The sequence below is a fragment of the Erpetoichthys calabaricus genome, chromosome 3 (assembly GCF_900747795.2).
Source record: "Erpetoichthys calabaricus chromosome 3, fErpCal1.3, whole genome shotgun sequence".
NCBI lineage: Eukaryota > Metazoa > Chordata > Cladistia > Polypteriformes > Polypteridae > Erpetoichthys > Erpetoichthys calabaricus.
The window spans coordinates 273,864,237-273,886,739 of record NC_041396.2 but is presented as its reverse complement, the minus strand read 5'-3'; the positions used below and the strand labels follow the sequence as shown (position 1 = coordinate 273,886,739).

Sequence of the window (22,503 nt, the reverse complement as noted above, 5' to 3'; positions counted from 1 at the left end):
GGTGACATGTTGCAATCCACTTTACAGTGTTAAGCCCAAATAGCTCATAAAGTATTCTGTTACCATCTAGTGGATGAAATAACGTCATGCTTCAAAAATCATGAATATTTCTATGTTTTCTGCCACTTAATGGAAACTCTACGGTAACTCATCAATACTCATGAGTGGAGATGAAGTCTTCAACTAAAAACCCAATAGCAAATGAAAAGCCGTAATATTCGCCAATAGTACACACAACAATAACAGAGCTGCAGGAAATCTGAGCATTTTTATTTTGAAAAAGATCTCAGCTTAAAATATCTTCCATCCATGCAACAAGAAGCAAATGCAGCACTTCATTTTCTGTATGTGGAAGCACAGAAATAATACGAATAAGCACTGGAGAAGAGATTGGTATAATTTCCCTCTCTAATTCTGTCAGGCGCAAACAAATTCATGGTCAATCAGACTCTGATTTCATTTCAGCTTTATCTCATGGATTTTTCTTCTCACAAACATAAAAGTACTGGCGACTGCAGTGATCGTCATTATAACGGCCATCATTGTGTAAATGGGCACAGTCCTCTCCACCACCAAGACCGTGTGCTCTCCAGTTGTCAGGCTGCCCTGGTTTCCAGTGTCTGAAAAACAAATAGATGATACATAAAGAGAAAGATATGAAAGGCACTATATGATAGATAGATAGATAGATAGATAGATAGATAGATAGATAGATAGATAGATAGATAGATAGATAGATAGATAGATAGATAGATAGATAGATAGATAGATAGATAGATAGATAGATAGATAGATAGATAGATAGATAGATAGATAGATAGATAGATAGATAGATAGAACCCCAGTTCCAATGAAGTTGGGATGTTGTGTAAAACGTAAATAAAAACAGAATACAATGATTTGCAAATCCTTTTCAACCTAAATTCAATTGAATACACTACAAAGACAAGATATCGAATGTTCAAACTGATAAACTTTATTGTTGTTTTGCAAATCTTCACTCATTTTGAATTTGAACTGAACAACACAGCACTTGTGTTTCTTATTTCTATCTGGTTTGTATGCATTAAATTTCCAGCTTGATGCTCATTGGTTTTCAGCTCTCACACTCATAGAACTGTCCCTACCACTAAACCTGATTGATTTTGTAAGGACAAGCCCACTCCAAGATGTTCCTAGCAACAGGAATCAACAATGGTGCCATCAAAATAGCAGAAAACTAACGTCCCAAAACAGTAAGTTTAATTAAAAAATAAATGAAAACAATGGATTCCTTAGGGAACAAAACCCCCAGCAGATAGGAGACCCTAATACAGGAAGGACAAGGAAACAAATGGGGAGAACAATGAGAGGTAGGAGCACTTTGAAAAAATTCCTTAATCTGGGATTTACACTACTTGGATGAAGCTGTGCCAGAAGTATTAGTTTTCCAGTGATAATTATAGAAGCATGGGCATAAGGGTTAATGAAATCCATCTGGAAGAGTTAAAAGACTAGGAATACTGAAAGAACTGAGGATAATACACCTCTTCACATGCTTTAAATAATTTATATAAAGTCGAGAATGTTCATTGAGGGCCGTCGACTGGGCGGTGGCTGCATATTGTGTTATTTATTGGTCATGATTTTCTTGCACAGAATTTCAGTACACAGCTGGTGATGAGGAAGGTATCCAGTTTGAGAATTAAGAGTTACAGACTGGTTGGCATAAGTCACTGGTTATGTCAGTCTACATGATTGGCGGTCACATTTGCCTTTGGTTTGCTAAGATTATATAAGTGAAGTCAGCAACTGAACAACACTGAAACGTCATGTAATGTGTCAGGGACTTCACAGGTTTTTACAAAATTTGCAGGCGATGCAATTTTCATCAATGCTAATGATTTGTTTGTATCATTTGATGAATTTTATTTATTTTGATTAAAGAAAACTGAAGTATTTTTTTTTTACCTCAAGCTGCTTTTCAATTGCAGAGACTATTTGGGCTTTTTGGGGGGAGGGGCGGGGGGGCTGACATTGGAATAAATAGGTTCAACTGGCCTCATGCCAGACTTTACTTGAAAGTGGAAATGGATACTGGAATACCCTGGAACTTTTTTATCAGAAACCAGATGAGGATTTTTAATATTTCTACTCAATCAGAAATCAACATTGAAATTAGCAATTTCACAAGAGAGAAGTATGAAGTGTTTGCATGATTTTGAGATCTAAAAGAATGACCTATCTGAGCTCTTGAAGAAAAGGCTGAGAGCTTCCAGGTCGAGGAAGACTAAGACTCCCTGTGAGGCCTGTCTGAAAGCAGCAGCACCATACTTCATCAGGAAGAGCTGCCTAACAGGCATCAGCTGGTACAAAACAACTGGTGCATAATGTAACAACGCTTCCATTGCTCTAAATGTTTTAATGGTATATCAGGGTCAGCGGGTGAAGGAAAGAAATTGACCAGTGTGCACATCAGACCTTCATGGGGAGTGTCAGTATGATATTTCTTTAAAAACATATGTAATTCAATTTTAAGGTAATATTTAGAAAGGTACAGTATGTCACCCATGCAAAGAACACATAGTTGTTGTTTATATGCCCAGGCTTGCCAATCCTATTATAAGATACTCAAAAATAGCATCAAGTTGAGATTTGAAGGTCCCAAAAGTTCTGCACTCCACCACACTACTTGGTAATTTATTCAGTGTGTCTAACGGTTCCTTGCACAAAGACATTTTTTCTAACATTTGTGTAAAATCAGCCCAGCAGAGTTTCCAGTGCTGCTACATCTGCTATATTTGCTACACTATAAAATATGTAGGCAGCTTGGAGTATTGGTTAAGACTTTGGACTTCAAACCCTTTGGTTGTGGGTTTAAATCCCACAACTGATACTATGTGACCATGAGCAAATCACTTCACCTAACAGAGCTCCAATTGGAAAACCAAAAGAAATGTAGCCAATTGTATCTCAAATGTTGTAAGTGGCCTTGGATAAAAGTGTCAGTCAAATGATAATAAGATTTAATAATCTTTTTTGCAATATGGAGACTAAAAATACAAGCAGCACAGCAAGTTAGGTCTCACTAGTGTGTTGTAAAGCTCACGAATGGCCTTGTGCTCCACACATTGTGCATCCTGTTAGCCTCCCTAATGGCTTCTGTGCACTGTCTTGATAGTGACAAGTCCACTGTGACTCCATAGGTCCTTCTCATAGGGTACTTTCTAGTTTCAGACCTCCTAACATGTATTCTAATCTAACACTTTTGTGTGTGATGCCTTAGATTTAGTAATATCAAATCTGGCAGAAATCTGCCCAGGCAAGGATGGTGCCAAGGTCTCTCTGTAACATTTTAGCTGATTCTACATTATCTGCCCTTCCTTATTTACTATCAACTGTAGATTTAACCAGCTTGTTTGCTTACATATACAACATGAAAACTATTTAAGACATTAGAGAGTCTTGGCAAAATGTTTACAGTCAAAATCTCAAATCTGCTACTTATAAAGTTGTAAAGGTCAGGGCATCCATTATAGTGTAGTAGGTGGCATCTTGGAAGAGTTAATGGAGTGACAGTCCCCAAGACGTTAACTGGCAGCAACAGGATTATTTACGGTCCTGAAGTGCCACTTTAGAAGGGGGCTTTCATAAAGCTTGTTCACCTTCATGTTGACAGATGCAAAATGATAGTTAAGCTCACACTTTTAAATATGTTGTTTAGAGTCATTTTAAAGTTTTATTTGGAAGTACAAATTTATAAATAGCTGTTCTTCAAGTGACAGTACTCCTACTAATAAAACACTTTGTCACTTCTACTTGTTTTTAGTAAGTAACGTGTTCATATTCGGTGGGGGGGGGGGCATTGTTTCTAAACAAATGGGTTATTTTGGATTGCAGAATTACATTTTTTTTAAAGTTCACTGTTCAGGTGAGTTTTACTATTGCGAATATTTAAAAACGAGTCTCCAGCCTGAAGACTTACAATATGCAAAAAGGCTCTTTCAGACTTTAAGATTCTTTACAATATCTGCTGGAAGAAATTTGACTTTGCCATTTAATTATGTCTTCTTTGGAAAATGAGTTTGCAATAAAAATACAGATTGGAACAGAATGTGCGCCGATCATTTTTCAGTATTTCAAAACTCTGAATACATTTTTGAGGCAAAAGACCTTTCAATTAAATTTATTTTGATAAATCATCTAATGCTATTAATGTTTTACACAAAACAAGACCCTTCACATTGAAGGAACAAGGTTTTCATGCCAGCTCTTGCTTTTAGCAGGTGCAGGGTAAAAACACACTCTGCATAAAAAATCTGACATAGTAGCAATAAGTTTTAGTAATGGCGACATTAGCAAAAATTGTTGACACACAGCAAAGTAGTTCAACTTTTAAAGGTTAAAATAAGTTAGGATTTTTCTAAGTTATGGTAAGTGACTGCCAGTCTTATGCAAAGCACCAAAATATTGAATTTTATAAGATAAGAGTAATGTCAAGTGCAACTTCAAAGAGCCCAACAGTAGGGTGGTGGTGAAGGAGAGAATAGAGACCACTGCTGAATTAGATAGACAGGCGAGTTACTACAGCACATCTTAAGAAAGTTAAAAACCATATTCAAGGTATGGAAAGTGACTCTTAAGCGGATCATTTAATAGAACACTGGATTTCAATTTTACATAATGAATTATAGCAGTGGAAGTGGTGTGCTTATGATTTGAACTCTGCTTGAGACACTGCCTGCCTGGGTCACATATCCCATAGATGTGCTTGTTAGGTGAATTGGCAACTCTAGATATACTGTATGAGCAAGAGTAGAGGGTGTGTGTGTGCAATGGCGATATCACACTACATGAATTTTCTAACTATTTTGATTCATAGCCTTCTTTTACATAATCTTAAAAAAATTACAAAGAGATGGAATTTGCCCATTCCTGCCAGCTGTGTAATATGGAGACCAGAGCAAATCATTCATACTGTTTTTAATAACTCCTACAACTCTTTGTAACTGGTTTAATTTTGTTATAGCAAGTAATAAGTTTCAGGGATGGGTTCTGGTTATCTACAAGAGTTAAACAGTAATGTCTACTCAACCACAACTACTGTACAATGCATACAATACCTACAAAAAGTCAAGAACTATGGTGGATGCAAGGAAAGAAGAAAATTGAGTGTTTTGAACAAGGTAAGGCCCGTCAAACTTTGGAGTCAGGCACAGACGTCTATGCAATGTTTTGTGTTAACTTTCACGCACTTCTCCTCTTTTAAATCCAGTATGCTGCACTTTGATTACATGAGTGGAGTTCAAGAGGTGGCTAAGAGGGCATATCCTTACCCCCCCACCAATGGATACTCTAAGTTGCAAAAAGAATCCTCAAATAAAGGTTATTTTTTTCCTCAGAAAGTTTTAAAGGCTACAGCCAATGTAAATATGTTAGTAATCAACAAAGACGATAAATAAATGCATCCTGCTCTAAGCAGCTCTCTTTTACATGTCACATACCCTTAAAACAGAGCAGATCCATCATTTTGCACTGGCCACTGGGTGCAGGGTCCGTCCATTAATTGTTTTTTATATGAGAAACTATTCTTAAGAGTGATATTTGGTGATTTCCAGATGATAATAATAATAATAATAATTATTATTATTATTTACATTTATATAGCACTTTTCTTACTACTCAAAGCAGATGGGCTGAAAGTGGATAAGGACAAATTTATAGTAATAGCTGATAACCACACTACTGGCATGTGGTCTTAACCTGCTTAACGGGAAGAATCCCATGCCATCTTTTATAATTCAGTGGGCTACTGACATTGTATATTATCTGAAACTGGAAAAAAATTAATTCTCACTTAGATAGATAGATAGATAGATAGATAGATAGATAGATAGATAGATAGATAGATAGATAGATAGATAGATAGATAGATAGATAGATAGATAGATAGATACTTTATTAATCCCAATGGGAAATTCACATTCTTCAGCAGCAGCATACTGATACAATAAATAATATTAAATTAAAGAATGATAATAATGCAGGTGAAAAACAGACAATAACTTTGTATAATGTTAAATGTTAACGTTTACCCCCCCGGGTGGAATTAAAGAGTTGCATAGTTTGGGGGAGGAACAATCTCCTCAATCTGTCTGTGGAGCAGGACAGTGACAGCAGTCTGTCGCTGAAGCTGCTCTTCTGTCTGGAGATGATACTATTTAGTGGATGCAGTGGATTCTCCATAATTGATAGGAGCCTGCTGAGCGCCCGTCGCTCTGCCACAGATGTTAAACTGTCCAGCTCCATGCCAACAATAGAGCCTGCCTTCCTCACCAGTTTGTCCAGACGTGAGGCGTCTTTCCTCTTAATGCTGCCTCCCCAGCACACCACTGCGTAGAAGAGGGCGCTCGCCACAACTGTCTGATAGAACATCTGCAGCATCTTATTGCAGATGTTGAAGGAAGCCAGCCTTCTAAGGAAGTATAACCGGCTTTGTCCTTTCTTGCACAGCGCATCAGTATTGGCAGTCCAGTCTAATTTATCATCCAGCTGCACTCCCAGATATTTATAGGTCTGCACCATCTGCACACAGTCACCTCTGATGATCACTGGGTCTATGAGGGGTCTGGGCCTCCTAAAATCCACTTAGAGGATCAGTCCAAAACTTTTTTAATACATGACAAGACTTAACTGAAAAAAAAATAGAATAAGCATTCATATTGGGAGAAAAGGATGTTTTGTTCTCTCTACTCTTGGGCTCTCCCGTCTTTCTCTCGAGTGGGGGTTTGATTTTTTTGTTAGTTTTCTTTTTTTTAATTCTAGATTGATTTTGCAGCTATTTTTTGTATAAGTTCCAAATTTTTTTCTGCTTCATTTTACCTTCTTGAAATAAAATTAATACCATCCATCCATTATCCAACCCGTATAATATCCTAATTTCCGGGTCACGAGGGTCTGCTAGAGCTAATCCCAGCCAACACAGAGCACAAGGCAGGAAACAAACCCGGACAGGGCTCACACACACACAAACACACACACACCAAGCACACACTAGGGACAATTTAGGACCGCCAATGCACCTAACCTGCATGTCTTTGGACTATGGGAGGAAACTGGAGTACCCAGAGGAAACCCACGCAGACACAAGGAGAACATGCAAACTCCACGCAGGGAGGACCCGGGAAGCGAACCCAGACAAGACTGGAAAAGGTTGCCAAATTGACACAACCTCTCTGTATTATCATTGCACAATAGAAGACCTAAAATCGAAATGGACATCCATCCATTCTCTTCCGCTTATCCGAGGTCGGGTCGCGGGGGCAGCAGCTTGAGCAGAGATGCCCAGACTTCCCTCTCCCCAGCCACTTCTTCTAGCTCTTCCGGGAGAATCCCAAGGCGTTTCCCAGGCCAGTCGAGAGACATAGTCCCTCCAGCGTGTCCTGGGTCTTCCCCGGGGCCTCCTCCCGGTTAGACGTGCCCGGAACACCTCACCAGGGAGGCGTCCAGGAGGCATCCTGATCAGATGCCCGAGCCACCTCATCTGACTCCTCTCGATGCGGAGGAGCAGCGGCTCTACTCTGAGCCCCTTCCGGATGACTGAGCTTCTCACCCTATCTTTAAGGGAGAGCCCAGACACCCTGCGGAGGAAACTCATTTCGGCCGCTTGTATTCGCGATCTCGTTCTTTCGGTCACTACCCATAGCTCATGACCATAGGTGAGGGTAGGAACATAGATCGACCGGTAAATTGAGAGCTTTGCCTTATGGTTCAGCTCCTTTTTCACCATGACAGACCGATGCAGAGCCCGCATCACTGCGGACACTGCACCGATCCGCCTTTCAATCTCACGCTCCATTCTTCTCTCACTCGTGAACAAGACCCTGAGATACTTGAACTCCTTCACTTGAAGCAGGATCTCGCTACCAACCCTGAGAGGGCACTCCGCCCTTCTCCGGCTGAGGACCATGGTCTCGGATTTGGAGGTGCTGATTCTCATCCCAGCCGCTTCACACTCGGCTGTGAACCGATCTAGAGAGAGCTGAAGATCATGGCCTGATGAAGCAAACAGGACAACATCATCTGCAAAAAGCAGTGACCCAATCCTGAGTCCACCAAACCGGACCCCCTCAACGCCCTGGCTGCTCCTAGAAATTCTGTCCATAAACGTTATGAACAGAATCGGTGACAAAGGGCAGCCCTGGCGGAGACCAACTCTCACTTGAAACGGGTTCGACTTACTGCCGGCAATGCGGACCAAGCTCTGACACCGGTTGTACAGGGACCGAACAGCCCTTATCAGGGGGTCCGGTACTCCATACTCCCGGAGCACCCCCCACAGGATTCCCCGAGGAACACGGTCGAACGCCTTTTCCAAGTCCACAAAACACATGTAGACTGGTTGGGCGAACTCCCATGCACCCTCCAGAGACTCTGCTAAGGGTGTAGAGCTGGTCCACTGTTCCGCGACCAGGACGAAAACCACACTGTTCCTCCTGAATCCAAGGTTCAACTATCCGACGGACCCTCCTCTCCAGAACCCCGGAATACACTTTTCCAGGGAGGCTGAGGAGTGTGATCCCTCTGTAGTTGGAACACACCCTCCGGTCCCCCTTCTTAAAGAGGGGGACCACCACCCCGGTCTGCCAATCCAGAGGCACTGTCCCTGATGTCCATGCGATGTTGTAGAGACATGTCAACCAAGACAGCCCTACAACATCCAGAGCCTTGAGGAACTCCGGGCGTATCTTATCCACCCCCGGGGCCCTGCCACCAAGGAGTTTTTTGACCACCTCGGTGACCTCAGTCCCAGAGATGGGGGAGCCCACCTCCGAGTCCCCAGGCTCTGCTTTCTCATTGGAAGGCATGTTATTGGGATTGAGAAGGTCTTCGAAGTACTCCCCCCACCGACCCACAACGTCCCAAGTCGAGGTCAGCAGCGCACCATCCCCATCATATACAGTGTTGACACTGCACTGCTTCCCCCTCCTGAGACGCCGGACGGTGGACCAGAATCTCCTCGAAGCCGTCCGAAAGTCGTTCTCCATGGCCTCCCTAAACTCATCCCATGCCCAAGTTTTTGCCTCAGCAACCACGGAAGCTGCATTCCGCTTGGCCTGCCGGTACCTATTAGCTGCCTCCAGAGTCCCACAGGACAAAAGGGACCAGTAGGACTTCTTCTTCAGCTTGACAGCGTCCCTCACCGCCGGTGTCCACCAACGGGTTCGGGGATTGCCGCCACGACAGGCACCAACCACCTTACGGCCACAGCTCCAGTCAGCCGCCTCAACAATAGAGGCATGGAACATGGCCCATTCGGACTCAATGTCCCCCACCTCCCTCAGGATGTGGTCGAAGTTCTGCCGGAGGTGGGAGTTGAAGCTACTTCTGACAGGGGGCTCTGCCAGACGTTCCCAGCAGACCCTCACAACACGTTTGGGCCTACCAGGCCTGACCGGCATCCTCCCCCACCATCGAAGCCAACTCACCACCAGGTGGTGATCAGTTGACAGCTCCGCCCCTCTCTTCACCCGAGTGTCCAAGACATGTGGCCGCAAGTCCGATGACACGACCACAAAGTCGATCATCGAACTCAGGCCTAGGGTGTCCTGGTGCCAAGTGCACATATGAACACCCCTATGCTTGAACATGGTGTTCGTTATGGACAATCCGTGACGAGCACAGAAGTCCAATAACAAAACACCACTCGGGTTCAGATCGGGGGGGCCATTCCTCCCAATCACGCCCTTCCAGGTCTCAATGTCATTGCCCACGTGAGCATTGAAGTCTCCCAGCAGTACGAGGGAGTCCCCAGAAGGTATGCCCTCTCGCACCGCCTCCAGGGACTCCAAAAAGGGTGGGTACTCCAAACTGCTGTTCGGTGCATACGCACAAACAACAGTTAGGTCCCGTCCCCCCACCCGAAGGCGGAGGGAGGCTACCCTCTCATCTACCGGGGTAAACCACAATGTACAGGCTCTAAGTAGGGGGGCAATAAGTATGCCCACACCCACTCGGCACCTCTCACCGGGGGCAACTCCAGAGTGGTAGAGAGTCCAGCCCCTCTCAAGGAGATTGGTTCCAGAGTCCAAGCTGTGCGTCGAGGTGAGCCCGACTATATCTAGCCGGAACCTCTCAACCTCACGCACAAGCTCAGGCTCCTTCCCCTTCAGAGAGGTGACATTCCACGTCCCAAGAGCCAGCTTCTGTAGCCGAGGATCGGACCGCCAAGGTCCCCGCCTTCGGCCACCACCCAACTCACACTGCACCCGACCTCCTTGGCCCCTCCCATAGGTGGTGGGCCCATGGGAAGGGGGACCCACGTTGCCTCTTCGGGCTGTGCCCGGCCGAGCACCATGGGTGCAAGCCCGGCCACCAGGCGTTCGCCATCGAGCCCCACCTCCAGGCCTGGCTCCAGAGGGGGGCCCCGGTGACCCGCGTCCGGGCGAGGGAAAATGCCGTCCAAATTTTTTATTCGTCATAGGAGGTCTGTTAAACCGCTCTTTGTCTCATCCCTCACCTAGGACCAGTTTGCCTTGGGTGGCCCTACCAGGGGCATAAAGCCCCGGACAACAGAGCTCCTAGGATCATTGGGACACGCAAACCCCTCCACCACGGTAAGGTGGCAGTTCGAGGAGGGGAGTAAATATTGGCTTCTGTTTTTCCTTTATAGGTCATATTTTCTTCTGATGATGGTAAGGAGAGGATTTGTACCCGCCGCCTGTTCCATCTTGGCTGGTGGGTTCGGAGGTGTTTATCCTGCAGAGCTACTGCGTGGGCCCGAAATGGACAGTTAAGATAAAACTGTGAACAAAGTCACTTCTGCCGTCCTAGTTGTAGAATTTGTCACAAAAAGAGGCAACAAAACAGTGAAATGTGTTCTCCAACTAGAAGTTGTGTTGAGTGCTGAAGTATGATGCTTCTGCTCAGAGCTGCTGAGATAGGTACTAGCCCTCGATGACCCTAAACTGGTTAAGTAAATAAGACGATGGTTGGCCAGTTGAATTATACTATATAAAAGAACAAACCATGCCAGTAAAAAATAAAAGGTCACTCTTGTGAAGCAGAAGAAGGCTTACTGAGAATGCATCTTGTAGTCTGTCCCATCAACCCACTCCCATTTGCCTGTCCTTTCATCTGTCAATCCAATCCAGTAGTATCTTGGCTTGGTGAAACTTGTGACAAACATCTGCAAAACATAAAGAAAAAACTTCAGGCATCAAATTTGACTGTTTTGTAAAAAAGCCCCACACTCAGATATGCATGCAATTGCTGTATCTCAAAAGCTCCATCCATCTGTACATACGTGTTATCATTCTGCACAGCAAGCCTTCTTCATTATGGTGGCACAAAGACAATCAGGATACTCACAGTAAAAAAGGAGAAGTGGTTAGAGATATTCACATCCTCTGTATATTTAAGAGGAATAGTGAAAATTTTAATTTGGGCAGCTCATCACGTTCCACCATGGCAAAGAATTGTGAAGTCTGACGCTTACACTCAGACTCCAGAAAGCTTCACCCCACTGTGCCAGATGCCAGGCCACTTCTAAATGACGTTACCTAAATTCAAAGTCATGTATTTTAAATATGCTACATAAACACATAACTTTCATACAAGTTCATACATGGTGACTAGTGATAAACAAAATCTTTGTGCAAAATTGAATCTGCAAACAATTTGTTTCTGTTTTCTGAATTTGCCATTGATTTGGTAAATTGGGACTTGTTTGCTTTGGATTACCTTTTAGGCAGCTCCTGTTTTATTCTTTTTAGCATTATTTGTTTGTTTCCCTATTAAGTTAAGATTAATGTTTTAATATATAAAGATTTACATTTTGGTTTGTCTTTGCATTTTTGGTATTTTGAAGCTCTAAAGTATTTTTTTATTTTAAAGTCAGTTTTCTTTTTTTTTTTGGCGTAGCTTTGGCCAAAGCCTCAGCTAGTAGTTAGGGACAGGCTGGGTTAGAGTGAGCTCCATCTGGGCTGCCAATGAAAGTCCTGGATTGCTTTTTTGGTAATTTTGATGGAATTAACACTCTTTCGCCATGTTTATATCTCCTGCTCACTACAGTCTTGCTGAAAATGCTGATCATAATTTCTTCCCGCTTCTCCTCAGGGTTTCATGTTGCCAGTCATCCCAAGCACTATACAGCCATACACTTGTCTCACACTTCAATATTGCTATTTATGTGCAAACTCCTCACAAAGATAAAGAATTGTCCCCATTCTTAGCACATAATCAGGTATAAATTTCAGCGCCTTTAACACTTTTTGCACTGAAAAAATGGAACCATACTTCTGTGTTCTTTGGAGCAGATTAATAGAAGAGCAACCATATTCGTGACACTGTAGCAACACTGATAGTGACAGCAAGGTCACCCATAGGGTACTGAACGAACAGACACAGTGTAACTTGTGAAGGATGGCATGGATGGACTGGCATCCCGGTGGGGATGGACCTCGTATCCTTTTTCTGCCATGGAAGCTGGCATGGTGTGCCAACATTGATGGGCTAGCATTCCAGCTAGGATGGACAGAAGACCTTTACCCATCTGGGAGGCCAAGATAATGGAAAGACTGGGGGAGACAGCCTACCAAGACTGCATGCTCCCCTGACACACTATGTGGCAGTACTCCTGGACTGGTCCACCTATACACACCCCCACAGGGCATAATGGGAACTGTAGTCCCATTGCACAGCCCTACTGGGTTCCATGAGTGCTGCCAGGCAGAGCTGCAGGGAAGGACTATTGCCACTTGTGAGGTTTCCACTTGACACAGAATTGCTTCCTCAAACAATATCCTAGCACAGCACCAGAAGCCCTACAGGTCCTAAAGAAAAGAGGTGGCCTCACTTCACTCAGGGAGTTGGAATCAGGAGGTAGTGAACAAGGTCTGCCTGGAGGAAAATAGGGGAAAATAACTGGAACTGTGTTCGTCACTGTGCTTGTATTTCAGAGGGAGAGCCTGTAAAAGGTACTTTGTAAAATGAAAAATATACTTCATTTTTACCCTGGTCTGTGCCTGCACACTTGCATCTGGAATTGGGGGCTCAGGGCACCCCCTAGTGGTCATGCAGTTAACATGTTAGGTGCTTGTTACAGGAATCAAACATATTTTGCGAGTAGCCAAAAGAGTAAAGGTCTTTAATTTAAGAGATGGCAAGAAAACATTAGAACATTAGAACAATCTAGATGAGAACAGGCCATTCAACCCAATAAAGCTCACCGGTCCTATCCACTTAATCCTTCTAAAAAACATCAAGTCTAGTTTTGAAAGTTCTTAAAGTCTTACTGTCTTTGAAGTTACTTGGTAGTTTATTCCAAGTGTCTGTGGTTCTCAGTGTAATTAAAAACTTCCTAATATTTGTGTGAAATTTACCCTTAACAAGTTTCCAACTGTGTCCATGTGTTCTTGATGAATTTTAAAATAAGTCTTGATACAATGTGCTAAGTCCCTTCATAATTTTAAACACTTCAATCATATCACCTAGTAAACTTTTGCTTAAACTGAAAAGACTCAGCTCTTTTAATCTTTCTTCATAATTCATCATATGTAGCCCTGGCATGAGTCTAGTTACTCTTCTATGGACCTTTTCTAGTGTTGCTATGTCCTTTTTCTACACTGGAGACCAAAACTGCACACAGTATTTCAGATGAGACCTCACCAGTGGATTATAAAGCTTGAACAGAACCCTCTTGACTTGTACTCTACACATCAAGGCACTGTATAACCTGACATTTGTTAGCTTTCTTAATCTCTTCTGAACACTGTCCGAAGGTTGATAACATAGAGTCCACTACGACTGCTAAATCTTTCACAGGTGTACTCTCGATTTTCCGACTGCCCATTGTGTATTCAAACCTAACATTTTTATTTCCTATGTGAAATACTTTACATTTACTGACATTCAACTTCATCTGTCACAAATCTGCCCAAGCCTGTATGATGTCCAAATCCTTCTTTAATGATTTAATGGATTCCAAATTATCTGCTAATCTACTGTACCTATCTTGATATTATCTGCCAACTTAACCAGCTTGTTACTTATATTTCTACCTAAATCATTTATATATATTAAAAATAGCAGCTGTCCTAGCACTGACCCCTGTGGAACACCACTCTTAACATCGGTCAGTTCTGATGAGGTTCCTCGCACCATCACCCTCTGCTTTCTGTGTCTGAGCCAATTCTGCACCCATCTACAAACATCACCCTGAACTCCCACTTCTTTTAGTTTGATGCCCAACCTCTCATGTGGCACCTTATCAAATGCTTTCTGAAAGTCAAGATAAATAATATTATATGCTCCACTTATATGCAGTTCCTGAGATGCACATACTGAGGTCTGTCTGTAAGATAGTCCATGATCCATGCCACCAGGTATGAATCTACTCCTAACTCCTACTAATAAGTGCATAAAAAACTACACAATCGTTACATTTACACTTAAATTTAAAATTTATGTTAATTGTATGTTTTTCTTTTATTCTATTATTGTAAAGTACTTTGGCCACAGCATTCCTATGTTGTTTTAAATATGCTATATAAATAAATTGACATTGACATGTTATTAAAACATGACCTCCCTCTTCTGAACCTATGCTGACTGTTCAGAAAAACTCTTGTACTTGCCATGTGCTGCTCAATCTTACCCTTAATAGTTCCTTCCATTAATTGTCAAGTGTGAATAGCCAAGCAAGGCTACATACATGAAATCCCGTCTTTTTTTCTTTCTAACCATCGTCCCAATACTGTCCAATAATTTACGGTGATTGTGGAAACTTACATGTGTACTGGAGGTGTCAGCCAAGTTTTGAGGGTCACGAGCAGTAGGGGTTTATGGCTGTCTAAGTCTGATGTTTTGAGATGACATAACAACTGAAGGAAGAAGTGCTGGAACTTTTAAGGATTGCTGCCAGCACAAAATGAGGGAGGAATTGAGAGAGTAGAAATGAAGGGAGGCAGCTATTGATGCCAAAAAGTAAGGATGTACGCTATCTAACATAGCCACCTTGAAGATAACACATAAATAGGAAGATGTCTATTAAAGATAAGATCTGAGCTTCTAAGAATGACTTCTTCTGTTGTATTGGGGAACATGATGGTGAGTTGAACTTGTTTTCTCTCTTTGGGGTAGCGCTGTTCTGGCTGCACAAATCTGCTCCTCATAATCTGTTGTGGAATCAAAAGATTGAGACTAATAGCTCAAAAATGCAATAAGGCAGATCATTCACCTACAACATTATCGAACTGCATTTTAACCATCCAACTTTCTTTTTTAATTTTTTTATCAATGTTTGTGTCTGTATGTGTTCCATACAGGGAGAAATATTTATAACTTGTACATAAGTGTGGGCATTTGTGAGAAAAGGGTCATAATTTGTGCACCTTATTGTTTTGTTGTGTGTGTTGATATCAGAGTTAATAGTGTGATAATACAGAATACAGATGGTAATAATAGTATGATAATACAGAATTTTGTTTTGTTGACTTGGCTCTCACAATCAATGTTTTTTGGATTGTGGTGGGAAAAGAACAGAGGACTGATGTAGTTTGATGCAGGCTAACCTTTCTGAATAGTATATATCTTCCTAGAGGGCAGTGAAATATGAAGATTGTACCTTCAATAGGTCTATTGTTACAGATACATGACATTCATTAAATATCATCCTTTGTATTATTGGGAGTGAATCCAAAATCAAAGTCACAAAACCAAATCAGATTTTTCTTCGCTTCTTTTGTTTCACTTTTGGTGTTGATCGAGTACTAGAATTTAACAAAGTGTTTTCTTTGCTTAGTCAAATTCTGTGTGCTGCTTTCTTTTAAAGTGCTTTCAAACTAGCATTGATGAGTATCATGTTTCTCAAGAACAGACCACATCTGTAGCTGCAAAATAAGAGCACCCATTGAAAAACATAGCAATTGATAAAAAAAGAAACAAAATTTAATAATACATAAGAACAAAACAGAAACAGTCACTTTTTCAAATGCTTAGTTCTGAACATGGCTACAGCGGTCTGCTGGAGCCCCAAGACTGGTCCTTAAGTCCTTGTGGGACACTATAGTGTGCACTGTGTTTATCACATCTTTCAATTCAGATCTTTAAGGTGAGCCTCCAGATTTTACTTCAATCAAATGTGAATGCAATGGAGAACTATAAAGCTTTTTGGAATACAGACATGGAGGCACTGGCAATTCCCTTAGTCTTTATTGAAAGTTGCAGTGAGGAGCATCCTAATTAGTCCCAATGCAGTGCCATACTGTATGACAACACTCCATGTATGAGTTTACATAAACTAAAATGGTGGCAGCAGGGAGTAAAAGTTTGAAAATACAATACCAAATATCGTTTCTACTCACCCATTCAGTATCATTATCCACCACGAGCAGATGACCCTCCCAGGAAATACAGTAATCTCTGGCCGAATTCCAGTCTAATGTGTCTGATGAGATGAAATAGCAGCTGCCAGAGTAAAACACCCAGCCCTCCGAGCAGCAGACTTTGCTTGTTTCTAATGCACCATTAGAAATGAAATCCAAATCATTATTTTACAGTTTATGACAATAATAATTGCACTTAGATGCAGTTGCATAATTTACACAATACACAGGGAAAAAACAATGATTGTGTTAGAAATCAAGAGTTAAGGAAAATATATTGGAATAAAGCTGAAAGAATAATCATGAAAGTGATTATTACTGGATAATATCTCATAAATGGCAATGCATTTTATGGGTCCTACAAAGGCCAAAATGGTGCTCTGTATCCCATCAGGCATTGTGTATCTGTACTTCCAGGGAGTAAATGGTGTCCCAGAAAATCAGGGATAGTTCTGAGGAAATAAATGCTCAGGGAATGATATGTAGGTATTTTCAGAAGATGGCAGTTACATGTGAAATTATTGTGTTGGAGAATGCCACCAGGGAGGTCTGTTACAAACACTTGTTTTACAGAAACTCGAGCTGTCTGATTTATGGTCAGACTGCCCCTGGTAAACAGCAGTAACCTCCATGACATTTCGTGTTCTCTTAGTATACTGTTCAATAGTGTTGGCTGTACAGCAGTGTTGTCTGTATACTAATCAGATAAATGGGAGTAAAACTCATCATTGAAGGTTAACCCAATAACAGTCCACAGCACTCCAGATGGCTCCAGGCATATTTGCTGTAGAAGTTGGACAACATTGGTACAGGCATCTTGCTTAACCTGACACGTGAGCTGCCTGACTTCTTGTGGTGTTTCTTTGGGATTCCAAAATTCTTCCCAATAATCATGAAATAGGGCACAAAGTGATATATTTTTTGAGCTGATAATACCCAGAGTTACTGTAAATAGCCATTAAGTGTTTAGAATTGATATATTTTTGCCTAAAACCACGGCTTGAAGTGGAGTACCCTTTCATCTCCAGTTTTTGGCACTGTTTGGCAGCCTACCAGCACAGGTAACACATCACAACCCCATCCAAAATCTCCGATCAAATTTATATTACGTTTATGTTCCCCATGAAAACTCCAAGGAGCCCCCCCACCAGTTCTCCATCTAATGTAAGAATAACATGGAGGTTGCAGCTCCAAAGGAGTTATGTGTCTCCACTTCGTATACTGCCCAAAATAGAGAGGGAAAACCTATTTGAAAAATTAGTCAGCGTAAAACTCCTTATTCAGTTATAATTTTGAATATTAAAAGCAATTAATTTCCAAACAAATACTACAAATTCAAAAAACACAACTAAACCAAAATGTTCAAAAAGATGACAAAATACAAAGAAAAACGAAAATTCAAACTAAACCTGCTATCTAAAAATCAAAGTCCAAACACAGGAGCAAAAGTCAAGGAGATCAAATATGAAAACCTTAAACAGTCAAAGGACCAACAAAACAGAACAGGTAGCAAAGAAGGGCTTCAGAGGTCTTAAATTAGGCCCTTCAGGTAGAACCTGTGTTGTCATAAATGAGTTATTACAGGAAAAGGTGTCAAAGGAAAATTACAAGCAACACAAAAGTGTAAATGTAACGATTCTGTAGATTTTTATGCATTTATTAGTAGGAGTTAGGAGTAGATTCATACCTGGTGGCATGGATCATGGACTATCTTACAGACAGACCTCAGTATGTGCGTCTCGGGAACTGCACGTCTGACATTGTGGTCAGCAACACAGGAGCGCCACAGGGGACTGTACTTTCTCCGGTCCTGTTCAGCCTATATACATCGGACTTCCAATACAACTTGGAGTCCTGCCACATGCAAAAGTTCGCTGACAACACTGCTATCATGGGCTGCATCAGGAGTGGGAAGGAGGAGGAGTACAGGAACCTAATCAAGGACTTTGTTAAATGGTGTAACTCAAACCACCTACGACTGAACACCAGCAAAACCAAGGAGCTGGTGGTGGATTTTAGGAGGCCCAGACCCTTCATGGACCCCGTGATCATCTGAGGTGACTGTGTGTAGAGGGTGCAGACCTATAAATACTTGGGAGTGCAGCTGGATGATAAATTCGATTGGACTGCCAATACTGATACTCTGTGCAAGAAAGGACAGAGCTGACTATACTTTCTTAGAAGGCTGGCGTCCTTCAACATCTGCAGTAAGATGCTGCAGATGTTCTATCAGATGGTTGTGGTAAGTGCCCTCTTCTACGTGGTGGTGTGCTGGGAAGGCAGCATAAAAAGAGGGACACCTCATGCCTGGACAAACTAGTGAGGAAGGCAGGCTCTGTTGTAGGCACGGAGCTGGACAGTTTGACACCTGTGGCAGAGCGACAGGCGCTGAGCTGTCAATCATGGAGAATCCACTAAATCCACTGAACAGTATCATCTCCAGACAGAGGAGCAGCTTCAGCGGCAGACTGCTGTCAATGTCCTGCTCTACTGACAGACTGAGGAGATCGTTCCTCCCCCACATTATGCGACTCTTCAATTCCACCCGAGGGGGTAAATGTTAACATTATACAAAGTTATTGTCTGTTATACCTGCATTTTTATCACTCTTTAATTTAATATTGTTTTTTATCAGTATTCTGCTGCTGGAGTATGTGAATTTCCCCTTGGGGATTAATAAAGTATCTATCTATCTATCTATCTATCTATCTATCTATCTATCTATCTATCTATCTATCTATCTATCTATCTATCTATCTATCTATCTATCTATCTATCTATCTATCTATCTATCTATCTATCTATCTATCTATCTATCATTTTAGAGCTAATTTGTATCAATTTGAATTTTTATTTCATTTCAATGTCTATAATTTTCATTTAATATATTGTGGGAATCACCATATTGTTTCTTCTTCAATGTGCTTAGCTACAGGTCCCCTTTGCTATTATGTGACACCTGGAAGTTATAAATTGTAAGGTTATGACCCAGAACTTATTTGAGATGCTCATCCTAGGATCTATGAATCTGGATTCAGTCAAAATCAAAATTGATTGGAATAGCCATCACCATACTACTAGCACGTGGACATATCCTACTCAACTGGAAGAATCCCATCCCACCTTTTATAAGTCAGTGGGTGACTATACTATCTGAAATTAGAAAAAATCAAATTATCGCTTAGAAGATCTTTTCAAAACTTTTTTAAAACTATGGTAAGATCTAATTAATAAAATTTTAATACAAGCAACTATAATAAGGAAAATGACAATCTCCCTTCTTTTTTTTATTATTATTTTTGCCAATGCTGTTGACTCTCATTTTTTTCTCTTGTTTCGGAGTTAAATTCTATTTTGTTAAGTTTGACTTGATTGTATGCAATGTTATTTTCTTCAAATGAACTAAAGAAAGAAAAATCAAAATTCTGTAATTTTACGTATGTGTTTTAATTTGAGAGCAACAGATTCTTTATATGTATTTCTTGACTTTAATGAAGGGTTTTGCCTTTGTTAGTTTCGATTTCATTTAGATCTTTTGGCTTCAGACCACAGCGCACTATTTTTTCAACCACAACTTTTGTCTCTTCAATATCATTTTCCTTGTCTTAACAATTTCAAACTGAGTGTCAACAAAAAGTCAACATCAAGGGGTGGAAGGCTAAATACAGTAAGTCAAAAAAAGTCACCTAGAATGTATTATTTAATTTTATCCTCTAGCTGGAAGAAAAAATTGCAAGAGAATTGAATACCATTCATTATTCTTACAGCAGGACATCAAATATCTTCAGCCACCATCATCAAAAGAAACCTCTGCAGAAGATGATTTTATGAATTGTTGATGTCTCAAGTTCTGTACTACCAAATGAAGATTTTGAGGTGTCAGAAGAGAGTGACAATAAGAGTGCTGTTGATAAAAACTCCAGCAGTGCAATTCATATTTTCAGTATTCACGACTTAGCATTGTTTGCTACTTGTGCCCTTTAATGGTATCATGCACATCGAAATAATTGAGAATAGAGTGTTCATATAGTTGTCTGTTGTATGTTTTCTGCAATTTGAACAGATGTTAAAATTTTTTACCAAAAGTGATTTTTGTGAAAATAATTAATGACAAAAAAAATTCAGATTCAAAAGAGTTAAGAAATTCTTCATTCCTTTTCCTAATATATGACAAATAAAGGAGCCGGGGTGAATTACAAAAAAAAAAAAAAATATTAAAAATGCTAAACGACTCAAGCAATCCTTAATTTAAGTTTTAATTAAACCACTAAAATGAAAGCTTAACATAATTAGATTGTTTCTATGTGTTTTATTCCAAGTCCATGGAAGTCAAGAGGTGCTGTAAGACACAATGAGCATTGCCCCTTGATTTAGGCTTTCAGTGGCACATAAGGCCTGTTAAGAGAGCAGCCTTAGCCAGGTTGCAGAAAGCCAGCTGTATGCTCCCATCCATATTTCAGTGTGAACATTTAATGATTTGCAGCTGTAGCAACATTTGGTTAGCTTACTTTCAGAGTTTCCTCTGGTGTCAAGGGGTGTTAATCGAGGATGTGCAAACATGTCTACAGAGACTCCTACACGTAAAACATGAAAAAGGCCATTCCTTTATAGTTCTAAACCACAGTTGATTGGACGACTTCAAAAGTGAGTAGAATAGGAAGGAGTAACGCACCATTGATAAGTCACAGGAAAATGCTGTATGCGCTAGACCAGGGGTAGGCAACGTCGGTCCTGGAGTGCCACAGTATGTGCAGGTTTTTGTTCCAACCCAGTTCCTTAACGAGAACTCAATTATTGCTGAAGAAGCACATATTGCTTAAGTGACATTTTAATGCCTCATTTTAGTGGTCTCGCTTGTTAAGGTTCTCCAACCTTAATTGCTTATTTCAATCTTAAACTGCTGCATTCAGTGTTTTAATTGCTCCTTATTAGCAATAAGATGTAAAAGACAAAGCAGCCAGCAGTTCTCCAGCTAGCTTTTTTCCAATTACATCTGTGTGTGTTCATCGTGCACGGTTTGATTTAATAAAACACCTAATAGAAAAATGTGACAGACTGAAAATGATCTGTTTTAGGCTTCAAATCATTTGGATGATATCCTTGGAAAGGAAAAAAATCTACGATATAAAAGCCTTACATTGCACAGACTAACAAGCCATAAAATTAAATAAGGTCTGAGATTGGCAATGATTGGTTTCTAATTAAGCAATTGGGTTGAATGAAAACCTGTAGCCACTGTGGCTCACCAGGACCGACATTGCCTACCCGTGCTTTACATCTTATTGCTAATAAGGAGCAATTAAAACACTGAATGCAGCAGTTTAAGATTGAAATAAGCAATTAAGGTTGGAGAACCTTAACAAGCGAGACCACTAAAATGAAGCATTAAAATGTCACTTAAGCAATATGTGCTTCATCAGCAATAATTGAGTTCTTGTTAAGGAACTGGGTTGGAACAAAAACCTGCACATACTGTGGCACTCCAGGACCGACGTTGCCTACCCCTGCGCTAGACCACAGGTGTCCTTGAGGGCCGCAGTGGCTGCATGCTTTCATTCTAACCATCTTCATTAGTGAGCCGTTTTTACTGCTAATTAACTTATTTTGCTTTAGTTTTAATTAACTTGTCAGGCCCCTTAATTGTGTCTCTTTCCTTAATTAGTAGCCAAACAAGCCACCACATGACCAGCTCACCTGTGCCCATCACACAATATCTGAAAATAAAGAAAGGTGAAGGTCTCAGTAAGATTGATCTCTCAGGTCACCAAAACATTTTGACGGTGTTCTTAGAAAAAACAGAAAAAAAAAATCGACAAATTTGGAAATATCTGCTGCGGCTGAATAAGAGCAGCAACAAGCAATTGAATTAAATAACAGGCTTAATTAAGAGCAAGAATCAGCTTCTCATTAAGAAACTGTTTGGAGTGAAATTGGTTGGAGTTTAAAATCCCAGTTTAGCTGGTCATCTGTTGGCTCGTTTCATGTCTCATTTCTGTTTGGCTGCCATTTAATGAAGAAACAAATCAATTCAGAGGACTGAATCCTTAAAAACAGGGCTATTGAAATGAAGGGAAAAGGAGTTAATTAGCAGTGAAAACTGCTCACTGATTAGGAAAAGGGTTAGAATGAAAACCTGTAG

General features: G+C 40.9%; 1 protein-coding gene across 3 annotated transcripts in view; it reads right to left on the bottom strand.

Moving 5' to 3' along the window:
• Positions 1-249: 249 nt before the first annotated feature.
• asgr1a (asialoglycoprotein receptor 1a) overlaps positions 250-22,503 on the bottom strand; it is a 59,543-nt gene continuing 37,289 nt past the window's right edge. For all 3 annotated transcript variants that reach the window (XM_028798309.2, XM_028798312.2, XM_028798311.2), the window contains 3 exons: positions 16,344-16,495; positions 11,058-11,167; positions 250-620 (listed from right to left, as the gene is read on the bottom strand). In XM_028798309.2, the coding sequence (XP_028654142.1) occupies positions 473-620; positions 11,058-11,167; positions 16,344-16,495 (410 nt within the window). In that variant the 3' untranslated portion in view covers positions 250-472. The remainder of the gene's footprint in view (positions 621-11,057; positions 11,168-16,343; positions 16,496-22,503) is intronic.